At 35.9% G+C, this 15,410-nt stretch overlaps 1 protein-coding gene across 1 annotated transcript in view; it reads right to left on the bottom strand.

The window, feature by feature from the left end:
* LOC128983120 (uncharacterized) overlaps positions 1-15,410 on the bottom strand; it is a 127,240-nt gene that overhangs the window by 93,764 nt on the left and 18,066 nt on the right. Inside the window, exon 3 of the mRNA XM_054402287.1 lies at positions 6,012-6,130. Within this exon, the coding sequence (XP_054258262.1) occupies positions 6,012-6,130 (119 nt within the window). The remainder of the gene's footprint in view (positions 1-6,011; positions 6,131-15,410) is intronic.

The following is a 15,410-nucleotide window of genomic DNA, read 5'->3' as shown; positions in this document are numbered from 1 at the left end:
GGAAAACAGAAACATTAAATTACCTAAGACAAGTGGAGTCCGCTCTCCGCTTCCGCGCCTAGGAAAACCCGGCTTTAGCCCAAGAAAGAAGTCCACAAAATATGTCCAGACAATTTGGAAACATAACTAAAATAATTCTATATATAAATTTTAAAATTAAAATCAATAATTAATTATTGTTATTTAAAAAATCTTCAACTAAAAGGCCGGACATAGTTTTAACTGAGATTGTACACCAAATATTCAGAAGTAACGCACAAGAGAAATTAAAATGTTAAGGAGTCATTATCTACAGTCATCACGAAAAAATATTTAGGACAAGCAGCATTAAATAAAGGATAAAAATAAATATGTTTCCCTAACGTTAACCAACCCTAATTTGTGTTTAAAATGGTGTTGTAAATAAGAAATTTGTTCTTTTTTTATATTATTTAATATTTTAGAACTAAAATTAATATAAAAGTAAAATGAATTTTTTTGGGTGGAAAACAGAAGCATGAATAGTTATTTAAGTAGGCCTATAAAGTACGGAACTAGATATAATATAAAATTCTAAAAATATGTTCCAAAAGTATTTTGAATTAGTTAGATTAGAGCGATCTTAAAAGTAGTAGGAATGTTTGAATTGTAATGAGTAAAAACTATTTGAGCCAGTGAAACTTGGACATTTAAACTTATTAAGCCTTAATTTATTTTGAATACAGTTAAGTCAAAAAATCATGTTTAGGCTAATCAGGGAAACACTGGACAGATAAGTGCTAAAGTAAACTACTTTTGAACTAGTATCCCAGGGCTCCCAAGGAGCATTGATTTCCCCTCAGTTTACTTCATTGGGGAATCTAAAAGACATGTCAGAATAGTAAGCACTGATAATAATCACAATTTTTATTTTCTATCACAATAGTATTGCCATGTCTTTGAAAATAAAAATGTTTTCACCCAATAACAATGTTGATAAGATTAACCATACAGATACTACCGGTACTGGAACTTATAAATTAAAATTTAAAATCATTTAACAAATTGTTTTATAACAAAATTATCTCAGTCAGTCATATTTTTTAGGAAAAAACTTCTCATTGGGAAATATTGATAAGTTAACATTAATAAGTGTAATAAAATATCGCAAAATCGACATAATTTTTATAAAAAAGTAGGAAAGTAGGACAAATGTGTAAAAAGTAGGACTTTTCTTACTTTCCAACTAAAAAGTAGGAAAAGTAGGACGACTTGGAGGCCTGGATCTATACAAAGCCGTATCTTGTTAGGTTTCTTCACTACTACTAAACTACTGACCCAATCAGTAGGCTCTGTTACCTTGACGATGACTCCGAGCTGTTCAAGTCTATCTAATTCAGCACATATTTCTTTTTTCAACGCTAGAGGATGTCGCCTGGGTGCTGCTATTGAAGGTGGTACCGATGGGTCAGTTCTTATGCTGCAAAGACCTTCAAAACACCCTAATCCTTCAAATACAGTAGGAAATTTATCAAATATCGTATGTTGATGTGTGGCCGTTTGGTTAGATGCTGTGAGAGCCTGGAAAACCTCTTCATCTGTTGAAATCAAGCCTAGTCGAAGACAATCTGCTGCTCCTATAAGAGGATTTCTCTCAGAATTCAGAATTTCAAATTTTAAATCAAAAATATTCTTTTTGAATTTTGTTTTAAGCACAATGCTGCCTAGTGAGTTTTGGGATGACCCGCCATAGAAACACAAAGTAGTGGAGCTACTGTTAAGTTTAGGATTTTCATCGTCCAGAATAGTTTTTAGATCTCGTAGCCCCATAACGTTACAAGTTGCACCTGAGTCAAGCTGGAACTTTCTGAGCTTTTTGTTGACCATCATTTTTACAAAAATTCGTTTTTTGTACTGGATATCGTTAAGTTCCATTACTTCCTCTTCACTTTGGCTATCTTGATTAGCTTCACTGTCATTATCTTGGACCAAATTAACTTTACCGGAACTTCGGCACACGCTGCTGAAATGGTTCTTCCTTCCACAATTGCTGCAAACTTTACCAAACGCAGGGCAGTTTTTTGCTCCCTTGATATGGTTTTTACCACAAAAACGACAGGTCCATTTATTATTTAAGTGTCTACTCTTTGCTTGAAATGCCGCCTCTTCTGATTTCACTGTCATTTTTGTAACAAACCTTTCAGTTGTTTCATGATGCATACATATTTCTATAGCTTCATCAAGTTTTAGGTCTTTTCTACGCAAAAGTGTCCTTTTTAATTCAGTATTGGTTATGCCTACAACTAGTTGGTCACAAATTAGAGTATCTTCAAGGCCTATCTTGCCCAGATTTGCTAAAGAATCAATATCACACAATCGTATTTGCTCTTTTAAACGACCTATAAAGTCTTTAGTTGCTTCATCAGTCTTTTGAACGATGCCATTAAAAATGAATCTGTCATACAAAGGATTGTTTGTCCCTAAAAAATACTTATCCAAAGCTTCAATTACCTGATCCAGGGTTGATTCATTGGAGCCAAGTATTTTTTCAATCAAACATAGTCCATCGCGGCCAATTACAGTTGAAAACATGGCCATCTTCAGTTTAGGTGTACTTAACCTTGTACCACCTAATGCTCCTGCTTCAGCTAAGATCAAATAGTTCTTCCATTGTTTCTTGAACACTTCCCAGTTTTCTCTTACTCGCGTTGGGTTACTTAAGTCCAGTGGATTCGGTACTACTGACACCATGTTATTTTATCTATTAATTAAACTATTTTAATTAAATAATCATTTCTAAACAAGATAGTGTTTATTCTCCAAATTCATAACATAACATAAAAATCAACAACTAGAGATCAGCTGGTTATAGCAATACCAACAGTCACATTAAGGAACGTGGGTAAAATGTATGTTCTGCGACCCAATTTATCCCTTTTCAAAAAATATTTTTTGTACTTAGCACCAAAGTTTTATAATCTACTTCCAAACTATATTAAAGAGTGTAAAAACAAAAACCAATTCAATAAAATCAAAATGATACGTAACTACTTACTTAACCATAATGACATTAATCAATTTTTTACTACTCTAATATGAAGGGCATAGTGTTTTTCATTGCTAGTTATCTTACTAATATTATAAATGTGAAAGTTTGTGTGTTTGTTTGTTTGTTTGTTTGTTTGAAGTTCAATCACGCATAAACCACTGGACGGATTGGGCTGAAATTTGGCATGATGATAGCTTACATTCCCGATTAACATATAGGCATATTCTTATTTCAAAAATCCTTTCGGGCTCCGCCCCAGTGGCTCTGTAATTCCCCATGTTAACCTTATGAGTATTCATATTTAAAGGGAATTAAAGAATTTAGTCAGCTGTTTCAACTAAAAAAGTTGGTTCTATGATATGGAAAAGCATTAAAAAGTTATAAGATTTACCAACAGGGTGCAGCACTATATTTTTTTTTGCATTTATGAAGCAGCTAATTTGAACTAAGCAGCAACAAAAAACTGTGATTCGCAATGAGAACTGTCAAAGTAGGATTGTTTACAGTTATGTATATGTTTTTCATTTCATGAATAATTTGTGATATTTTGCGAATTGATAATTTATTTTTCTCTATTGTTTAGGTAAAATGGTAGAACATTATGGCTATGGTAGATGTGTAATACTATAGAATACTGTAAATTTAAAAAAGCAAATTTTATCAAACTGTGTCCTCCACCCATTGCAATCGCAAAGCTTGAGTATAACTGCAATAAACATTTTATACTTATATTCCAACCCCGTACGAAGGACGGGTACTCTGCTAGTAGTCTATAGTTATAGTATTTTAAACAATGCCTAATACTTTAATAAGACGTAAGAATTAAAGAAGTTAATATTGTTTCATGTGAAGAAGCCACGTTTATGTTATTTTTAAATATATGTGTAGTATAACTGTGGTACTGATTCCGGCCAGGCACTCTCTAACCTACTATACTGAGTTTGTGTAAGTTTCAAATATAGCCTAGATCCCACACAGGTTTATAACCTCAGGGCTTTATTGCTCTATGATTCCTTTTATTCTATTTTCATGTTTAGTAAGCAGTTAAGGTAAAAAAATGCTGTTTAAGTATATAATATGGGCATATTTGTATAAATACTATAACCAGAATTGTGTTCAATACTATTGTGATTGTTTACAACAACTATATATTATGTACATTGAGCAATAAAGAATTTTTAAATTCAATTCATTCACTGGTGTTGCCGTGGTCGCGGAAGACGATTACGGTTGTCGCCGCGAACGCAAGACATGCTCACGGTAGTTGCATGTCAGTAGACAATTACCGGTGTCGCAGAGAAATGAAGATATGGTCACGGGGGTTGGCATGATTGCAGGAGACGATTATTGGTGTCGCCCAGAAAGCAAGTTTGAACCTCCCGATATCCGACCTTTCGGCCGTTCAGACCATGGCTAGGTTCCGTTATGGTTGAATATGAGGGGTTCTACTGTATTAATTATCATGTAGTAGTATTATGTACGCTTCCATATGTATTCGTGCAAGTGCATGTCAAGTCAAAATATACTTTATTTTTTATATACACATGTAAATTACATTGAACAGAGTCAATAATTTCTAAACTAAAATAACAAATAATGAAATAATATACTCTTATTTATCTTGTGGAGCTTAACCTCCACAGCCTGATCTACCTAACTCAAATGTCCCGCCAAGAAGGCACTCTTGTTTTGTCATAACAATTTTTTATTTTAATGCTTATTATATTACTTTGACTAGCCTATTATATTTACTGTATAGAATAGCCAAACAAATGATTCATTAAATATAAAAGAATTAATAGGGAATTAAAAAAAAATATTCCGGCATTAGCGGGTGCCTACTTTTGATTCCTTCTCATGTTAGAGTAGGTTGGAAACTTGTACCAGACGGGACTGCACTAAAGATTTCCAAATTTTGCAAATTAGAAATAATTCAGGTAAGTCACAGTTACTTTGAGTGTCTTAACTAATTTCTAGCTTTAGGTCATTCCATAGGTTTTTGAGCTTTGACATGTGGCTGGATATGTCATCAGTGGAATCTCTTTTATAGCTAGAAAATTCCAAACAAATATTGTTAGCTTTGTCCTCTGATACACCATCGTACAGCTTTTGAAGTTCTAGCCATACTTCCCTAGCCTTTAAAAAAACACATAACTTTTTGTAAAGTTTCCTCCGTCATGTTTGTCGTCATAACTATCACTGCCATGCTGTCAGCCTTGGTAAAATTAGCTACATCCTAATGATACCTAGCCTTTTCCTCTCCTATTGCTCCTGGATTCAGCTCCTTGAGCATTTGCAGATTACCCTTAACAACGTCCAAAGCTTTTGGTATGCTTCATAGAAGTATGCATATTTTATATTTCCAAGTTGGCCAATTTTTGCCATCAAAAAGACCTACTTGCAGTTTGGTAAAATCCAAGTTTGGTAGTTTTATGTAGTTGGTAAGTTTTGATAGTTTAGCAGTTTTGGTATCATTTGTTTTTTTTAGTTTGGTAGATATAACAAAAAGTATAGTATGAAATAGTTACACATCTATCTTACATTAATTTTAGACTCAAAATTCAATTTATACAAGTTTTTTTCTTTTCAAAGTCTCTTTCTTTTAATTTAAGTAAGGGGTGAAAAATAATTCGCCTACTTAGTACAAAATATATAGATAGCTGATACACGTAGCTGATAACTAATTCATCAAGGTAATATCAAATATCAACCAACAATATAATATTTGTCACGGAAAATTTTAGTTTCAAACAGCACGTTAATCCATCCATACGGACCAGCATTAGCCAATTTTTTATTTTAAAATAAAATAACATCGTTGATTGAGCCTCTCACAGTGCCATGAGTCTATTTCCTCCCTTATTTTCTGACACCATTCAATTATAATGTCCTGTAATTTAGTAAGCCTACTGAACAAATGCAACGATAACAGTTTACACCTTTTAGTAATTCGTGTAGGTATTAAATCTAGTGGAAGAAACAAACAAAAATATCCAATATTTACTTGATCTTGTTGACATTGGCAAAGCTGACTCGTCGTTTACGAGCAGCAGTGTTATCTTCCTCAGGAGCAGCTGCCATCAAATCCTTCAATGGTATTCGAGGTTTTGGTGGCTTCAATACCTGGAACAGGTAATCATGAGCTTAAAGATTAATAATTATTTAAAATAAGAAAATCATTCAAAGGTGGCATGGGTCATATGCACTAGCGTGTCCAAAAGTACACTTTTAGCGAATTTCCCTATAGGGAAGTAGCTATTACCGTAGGTCTCATGGTAAGAACTGGACCCGGGACCGATTTACTTTTTCGGTTTGAGGTCCCCAGAGGCAAAAAACACTGTCTGTTCAAATTCATATATATATACATATATTTTATATATGTGTCCGTTAGCACGATAACTCGGCAAAAAAGATCCGATTTTGATGAAATTTGGTATAAACGTGTAAACCTACATTTATTCAAAAGAGTTCGCGAACCAGCATGGTCGGACTGGGGTTTATGGGGGGTTTTATGGGGTAAAAATGGGTTTTCCCCATTTTTCACCCTGTAAATATAAGATTTTGCAATTTCTTTCCAAACCATTTTGTAGAGCTCGAAAAAACTAATAATTTAGTATATTGAAGCATTGTTCTACGTCTAACGGTTACAGAAAAAAACCCACATAAGTCTAAATTTTTTAATACCATGTTATTCTTATGGAGAATAAATAAACTGTTGTAGCTTGCTTGTCTATGGACATATTTTTATGAAATTTTGTTTACTTCATACTAAGCTATCAATATTTCAATAAAAAATCCTATTTTTTCCCCTGTAGCAGCAAACCTAGGTGCTCATCAAAATTAATGATATTTAAATCCATATATATTTTACTTATTTAATACGCAAGCCGGTTTTTTTTTGTGACAATTACTTCTCCGAAACTACTGAACCGATTGACATGTTTTTGGTGTCATTGAAAAGAGCGTATCGTGAAGTTGTGCAGGAAACTTTATTTATAGGGAAATAATTAGAAAGTGAGGCCCTCGGGCCCTTTAAAGTTTTGTATTTCTCCATAAGATTAACATGGGAAACAAACATTGTTATGAAACTCCAGCTGTTGTCAGAAATTAAAAGTGAGAAGAATAACATATGTTAATTGTAAACAGTCAATAAGTTTGCTAATTTAACAGTTTGCTACAACTATTTACTGGCTTGGTTGAAATGAAATATTTACTATTTGAATTTGGGTTGGCGTAAATATTACAATGGAAAAAAGCGAGAGAGTCTGGATAATTTGATATACTAAAAAGAAAACTGAATTGACACTGTGCTGCATTTCTTAGTAATCATTGGAAGAGCCGCTTTGCAAACTATGGAAACACAGGAAAGTCATTGAACACCACCAAGGAGAAGAAATAGAAATAATGTTTTTATTTTTTTATAATCTTTATTATGGATAACCTAATGCGGCTATGAGTAAGGCTATTTTGCATGGGAGAAAATGTAATAATCCATGCCTGCCTTCTTTCTTATTTAATTGAACTAACATATGTTTTATTTAGTATTTTATGATTTGTAAACATTTTTCCAACTTTGTTAAATATACTTCAAGTTTATTAATTGCTTTTAAGTCATGCCAATCACACCAAACCACATTCTACGTGAAGCCTACAAAGTAAATATTGATTAAGATAAACTATGTAAGAAACAACTTAGCACTTGTAAGATCACTTTTGGATGGTTTTTGGAAATGAACCTAATAAATCCTCTCTTGTTGAATGAATTTTTAAGTAAGCTCCCTTATACTCTGAAGTACAGGTGGGCTGAACATATAAATAGCATGCATTTAGAAAAACCTACTAACCTGAAAGTATTCTGTAACTGGCTTGAAAATCAGTGTTCCATTATGAGTATTTATTTTTGTCCACTCGAGGAGACAGCGCGGAAGAGAAGTGACCCTAAACCAGTTTTTACTAATTCGCCCAATGAAAATGTTTGCATGTTTTGCTCGGAGAGTCATGAAACCGATAAATGTAAGCTTTTCAGAAAAGCAGAAGTCGCGCAGCGTTGGAAGATGATAGTTGAGAAAAAAACCGTGTTTCTTTTGCTTCCGCCGTCACCACATCAAATTTTGTAAATTAAAGAAACCTTGTGGAATCAATGGGTGATACAGTATGCAGAACCATCGCCTTCTGCATACTGATAGTGCCTCAAAAAATGCCCAAGAGATCAGCCAGGACAGAGTTCAGAAAACTTTCAGGCAGGAAGGTAAATCAAAAGAAGAAATTATAAGCAATCACTCGGTAATAAATAACCGTGTTTTACTAAGAACTTGTCCAGTAACGTTATATGGTCCAAGCTGTCAGATCGACACATACGCACTTTTAGATGACAGTTCAACCATATCTCTGCTAGATTCGACTACAGCCGATAAATTAGGTGTTAGTGGTAGCATTGAACCCCTTACCACTTGTTGGTCAAATGCAACTAAACATTTTGACGCAACGTCCAGACGAGTTGAACTTAAAATAAAAGGGCTCTACGAAGAAGTTTTTACATTAAATAATGTAAGACCTCAACCACCTCTAGATTTACCCGAACAGTCGATCGACTTAGTAAAGCTTTGTGAGAGGTGGCCTCATTTTCAGTCAATTGATCAACCTTTACCAACATCTCATGCCAAACTTACCATTTTGATAGGTCAAGATAACTGTGACAATCAAAGATCGAATATTAGTGCAAGAGATTTGGAGAACAAAAACAACATGGGATGAAGTACTAACAACAGGACTTACTAAGAAATGGCAAGAATGGTTGGAAGAAGTTAAACAACTACAATATTTTACCATTCCACGATGCTATTTCAAAACCCTTATGATAAATGAGGTTGAGCTTCATGTCTTTGTTGATGCAAGTGAAGAAGCGTACTCCGCTGTTGGATATCTAAGACATAAGAATGCTAACGAGAATACTGGATACAACACTATGTTGGTTATGTCGAGGGCAAAGGTGCCACCTCTAAAACCAACTACCATACCAAGACTGGAACTACAAGCTGCTGTCCTAGGATGTAGGCTAGTTAAAACAATTATACACGACATAGACATCAGCATCGTCCAAAAGATATTTTGGTCAGATTCTGTTACAGTGTTACATTGGATAAAATCTGATCCGAGAAGCTTTAAACAATTTGTTTCCAACCGACTTGTGGAAATCCTTGAAGTTTCACAAGCTGATGAATGGAAGTGGGTGCCATCAAAATATAACCCTGCTGATGTCGCTACGAGAAGCAACCAGAAATTCACTACAAGTACTCATGAATTTTGGACTTATGGCCCCGAGTTTCTAAAATACGACTCAAGTCATTGGCCACAGCAACCGACAACCATGCAAACAAAAAAAGTGAAGAGGTAAAACAAAAGTTTGTTGGGTTACACAACGAAGACAAAGAAGATGTTATCAATATTGAGCGGTTTTCTTCCTGGAATAAGGTAACGCGAGTAACTGCATCGCATGTGTTCTGAGATACATTGGTTCTCAATCCAGGATCAAAAGAAATGACAAAGACAGACTGAAGAAGAACTATAACCCCAGATCGATACTGCAACTTCAACCAGATAAAATTCTTAAGGCTGAACACATCTTAATGTTGAATTCCCAAGACTTAAGTTTTAAAGAAGAAAAGACCTTATTAAGAAATAACAAGTCACTACCGAAGTCAAGTAAAATTTTCACATTCGATCCTTTCGTTGACGAGAAAGACCTCATCAGGATGTCTACAAGAATACAAAATTCTCCTGATATCAGCACTGACCCAATTATTTTAGATGGAAAATGTCATGTAGCAAGACTTATTGTGAAGAACTTCCATGAAAAATGCTTCCATCAAGGAATAGAAACCGTAATGAACATGACAAGAAAACGATTTTGGATACTTAATCTTCGCACAACAGTGAAGAAAGTGCAAAGAAGCTGTATGCGTTGTAGGATTGACAACGCCAAACCAAGTCCACCTCAAATGGCACCCCTGCCAATGTCACGAGTAGTCAAGGCACAGTATCCTTTCTTTTACACTGGTGTTGACTATTTTGGCCCAATTTAAGCGACTGTTGGCCCAATTGAAGCGACTGTTGGCCCAATTGAAGCGACTGTTGGCCGAAGACATGAAAAGCGATACGGTGTAATATTTACATACCTTTCTACCCGTACAACTCATCTCGAAGTGGCTCATTCGTTAAGTACGGAGAGTTGCGTTATGGCAATTCAAAGGTTTATAAGCCGGAAACCTTGCCCTTCCGAGATGTTTTCTGACAATGGTACAAATTTTGTAGGAACAGACAATGAACTTCAAAATGCTGTTAAGTCTTTAAATAACGCCCAGATTCAACGGACAGTCGTCAAGAGTGGGAATAAATGGAATTTCATTACTCCCCGTGCGCCACACATGGGGGGATGTTGGGAGAGACTGATAAGGTCAGTAAAAAAAGCATTGAAAAGTTTCATGCGATCCAAGTACCCAAAAGATGAATAACTGCAGAAGTTTTTGACTCGTGTGGAGTTTATTATTAATTCACGTCCACTCACACACGTATCAATTGACCCGTTGGACCCTGAGCCGATCACACCAAAAACCACTTTCTACACGAAGCCTACAAAGTAAATATTGATGAAGATATACTATGTAAGATACAACTAGCCCGTGTAAGATCACTTTTGGATAGTTTTGGAAGCGTTGGATCCACGAATACCTGTCCTGTTTATCAAGACGTCGCAAGTGGCACAAAAGAATAGAACCACCTCAAGTAGGGGACTTGGCTATATTAGTTGAAAAAGATAATCAAAGAAATTCATGGCCTCTTGGACAAATATCAGCAAGGTCGCAGTTCTTGGGGGGGGGGGGGAGAAAATGTAATGGGAGAAAATGTAATAATCCATGCTTACCTTCTTTCTTATTTAATTGAGCCAACATATGTTTTATTTATTATTTTATGATTTGTAAACATTTTGTCCAACTTTGTTAAATATACTTCAAGTTCATTAATTGTCTTTTAGTCTTGTCTTTGAAATTTTAACATTATAATTTGTAAAAAACACTAAATACCCCCGCCGCAGCAAACCTGCCGACTAAGCGAATTTCCATTTGTCTAAACTGATTTTCAGTTAAATATATTTTAATAACATTAGGTTTAACAAGTAGGCTACCTAGGTTAGCTACTGCACAAGGAAACTAATAAAGTGTATTTTTGAGTAAAATATTGATAGCTTAGTACAAAATAAATAAATTTGCCAAGTTTGATCAAAATATATCCATAAACAAGCAAACTACAATGTTTGACAATATTCTCCATAAGAATAACATGGGAATTTTAAATTTACAATTTTTTTAATTTTCTCCGTTACTAATAAATAATTGAACAAAAATACTTTTATATACTAAATTATTTGTTTTTTAAGCTCCTTAAAAAGGTCTTAAGAGAAATCGGGAAATTTTGTGTTTTGAGGGTCAAAAGTGAGAAAAACCAATTTTTACCCCATAAAACCCCCCGTAAAGCCCTGTTCCCATGGTCCGATCGTGCTGGTTCGCGAACTCATTCAAGTTTATCCCGCTTTACACCTTTAAACCAAATTTCATCAAAATCGGACAAAAATTACTCAAGTTATCGCGTTCACGGACAAGTCTATATATATATATAAGTCTATATATATATATATACGTATATAAAAATTTTAACGAATGGTGTTTCTGGCCTCTGGGGACATCAAAATGAAAAAGTAAATCGGTCCTGGGTCTAGGTCTTACCTACGGTAATAGCTACTTCCCTATAAGGAAATTCGTTAAAAACAAGATAAGCTTTTGAAAAATTGTAAGATATTTACAAGAAATGTTGATTGTATCGATCTGTTATGAGTATTTCCATAATCTTTGAGTCGAATCTTTTAAAGTCATCATAAATTATGACTGTTATTCGTTTCAAAATAACGCCTGTAATGGTACTTATCAACTGCTCGAATTTGAGCAACAGGTACACTAGTAGGAAATAAATCTGACAATTTTAAAGGAATAATTTAGTGGAATTCCAGCCAAGTAGATGGAAATAGACAATAGACAATAGACAAAATCTTTATTGAAATATTCCTAGAGAACATTCATGCGTCAGGTACATAAAATGTACAGTATGTACGTAAACTATTACAGTAATTTGCAATTACAATTAGAATTTTTTTTCTTTTTTTTCTTCTTTTTTTCATGGTAGCTTATTGTTTAAGAATTCATCCTCAGAATAGAACGGCCGGTCCTTAAGCCATGTTGTCAGGTGCTTCTTGAGCAGATTGGGTTGTTCTCTCTTGAGGTGCTCTGGTAGGTTGTTAAAGTACAGAGCACCTTTGTAGGATGGTTTCTTCTCGTACAGACTCAGATGGTGTTGTGGGAGGGAAAAATTGGCGGCATGTCGTGTGTTGTGCTGGTGTATGTCTCTGTGTCTTGGCTGGGCTGTTTTAGTGGTGTGGATAATGACTTCTCTTATGTAGAGTGAAATTGATGTGATAATTTTAAGGTTCTTGAAGGCTTCTCGGCAACTGTCTCTGTAGTTCAGGTCGGCAAGGCATCTAATTGCTCTTTTTTTGCTTTAGGAGTACTCTTTCCATGTTGCCTTTTGATGTTCCACCCCAAGTCGCAATGCCATATCTGAGGTGGGACTCGAATACAGCCCGCCCTCGCTAGTCCGACAGGTACGGGACTGACGCAGTGTCGGATTTTCAAAAACGTCAGATTATCGAAAATGGCTATTCTGTAATGTATTTGATTGCCAAAAAGATATAACTATCATTTTAAACAATATATTAATCACTATTAAATTCTTGGGAAGAATTAAATACACAGAATAAAGTAAACACAATTTTAATTTATGTAGCTAAACTTATTTTACAGTATTTACAAACAGTACTGTACGTACATCCCAAAAAATACGCATAAAAGTAGGCCTACAGTACACAATTCATTAAAAAAGTAGGCCCCTGTAAAATTAATACATACGTGTTTCAGCACGGTATTTAGTTGTTAAAAAAGTCTGTGATTGACTTCTGCTTCTTTTTTTGTACACAGTCCATCATTGCTGCTTCTTGCAATCCTTTTAAAACTAAAACTTTTGTCCTGTCCACATCTCTCTCTTGGCACCAACGTAACAAAGTATTAGCAGCCGATACAGCGTCATCACAGCTGACGGTGAAGGTTTTTTCTGGCGCTGCGTCCTCGATCACGTCGTCATCAGCTGCTGTAACTTCTTGGATTATATCTGCGTCTGTCACGTCAGCATCAAGGTTGTCCTCCATGATCCATGTCCTAAGCTCTTCAACTGATGCGGGGGCAAGTTGCACTTCGTTACAAAGTTCCAATGTAGCCTCCAAAACGGGTTCTGGGTCGCTGCTGGATGTAGGATTACATGTTGTAAGACATGGATTGTTAGGCCATACATTTTTCCAAGATTTGATCAAAGTTGTGCTTTTTACTTGTTGCCAAGCATATGCAACATTCAAAATGGCGTCCTTAATGTTGAAAGCTTTCAAAATCGCTGCAATATCAGCATCAGGTTGACTGACAACATCCATAAGAATGCGCTTTTTGTAGTGAGCTTTGAGAGTTTTTATCACATTTTGATCCATGGGCTGGATTAAAGCTGTGGTATTTTTTGGTAGGTAAATAGCTTCAATGTAGCCATCAGCAGTTTTGATTTTCAATTCATCAGCATCAGGATGTCCTGGCGCATTATCCAGTAAAAGAAGGGCTTTCATTGGTAACTTGTTCTTCTTTAATTCAGCCTTAACTTGTGGAACGAAGCTGTTAGTGTACCAGTCATGAAAAACTTCTTTTGTGACCCAAGCGCGACTTTGTGACTTGTAAGTTACTGGCAGAGATTCAACCTTGACATTTTTGAATGCTCGAGGGTTTTTTTATTTTCCTACAACAAGCAGTTTTAAAGCATGAGTGCCTGATGCATTAGCACACACCATAAGCGTGAGTCGTTCTTTTTGCAATTTCCTTCCAGACACTTTTTTTTCCTCATCACTTACAAATGTTTCTGCCGGGAGCTATCGCCAATTCAACCCGGTTTCATCGGCGTTGTACAGTTGCTCGGGAACTAAACCAAGCTCAGTAATTTTTTTGTCCAACATTTCAATGAACGCATCAATCTCAGACTTGTCAGCAGATACCTTTTCACCACTCATCTTCATAAACCGTATACGTATAAGTTTTCGAACCATCCATGACTAGCTCGAAAATCATCCTTCTTTGTTATTTCTGTGTAGAAATATTGCGCTTTTTGTTTAAGTATGTCTCCGGAAATAGGAGCATTCCGTGTGCGTTGTTGTTTAAACCAAATGAACAGTGCTTCTTCCACCTCAGGAAACTCGCTTGTTCTCAGTGTTTTCCTGTTTAAAGCGTCGTCTTCAACAGACTTCATAAACCCTTCAATTTTTTCTCTCTTCTTCATTACATCATAGATCGTGGGCCGTCCGATGTCATAACATTTCGCTACTGCAGTCGGCGTTTCACCGCTATCTATTCTTTTAATAATCTCCCACTTCTCCGATATTGTTAAAGTTTTGTGTTTCCGTTTAACAACACTTGTACTAGCCATTTCACACAACTACTGTACTGTACTGTACACGAACACTTGCACTTACTAACAAAGGTACGACTGCAACGGAAAAGTGAACTGCACGTCTCGATAGTCAACTGAACACTGAACGGAAGGGCTCCGTCGGCAACGAGACGTGAGTCACAGTGTTTCATGTCACTGCATGCTTATTTTTGCTCCCGTAGCGGCGCCTGACGGCGCGTCGGATTACCGAGTACGTCGGATTTCAAAGCGTCGGACTAGCGAGGGCAGGCTGTAGAGCAAAATATGCAACTTTGGCTACTTCTGGGCTGCAAGCTTGCTTGATCCTACGTATAACGTAGAAACTTGAACTTAGCTTTTTGCAGAGCTGGTCTATGTGGGGTTTCCATGATAGCTTGGAGTCAATTATGATGCCTAGGTATTTTGTGTTTGTAGTCCCGGTATTAGGCTATAATGTCTGTGTTGTTGCGTTTGGTGGTGAAAGTCATTTGAACGGTTTTGCTTTCGTTTAGAACTAGGTCGTTGGAGTACAGTATTGCTTTGTTCTCTGGAGTTGTGTGTTGATTTTCTCTTCCAGATTTTCCATTGTTTTTTCCGCAAATGTGAGAACCGTGTCATCTGCGTACATGGTTGTGTGTCCATCTTCCCCAATCCAACTAGGTAGGTCATTCGTGAGAAGGAGGAAAAGGACTGGGCCAAGTACTGATCCTTGGGGTACTCCTCTTTGCACGTCTACAGCTTTGGATTGGGCCTTATACTTTGCGTTGTTCTTTATGTAGGCTATTTCCACAAGCTGTTTCCGGGC

The sequence above is a fragment of the Macrosteles quadrilineatus genome, unplaced genomic scaffold, assembly GCF_028750875.1.
Source record: "Macrosteles quadrilineatus isolate MER2022 unplaced genomic scaffold, UCM_ALF_1.0 Scaffold_1__1_contigs__length_201487025, whole genome shotgun sequence".
Lineage (NCBI taxonomy): Eukaryota > Metazoa > Arthropoda > Insecta > Hemiptera > Cicadellidae > Macrosteles > Macrosteles quadrilineatus.
This window is presented reverse-complemented; position numbering and strand designations above follow the sequence as displayed.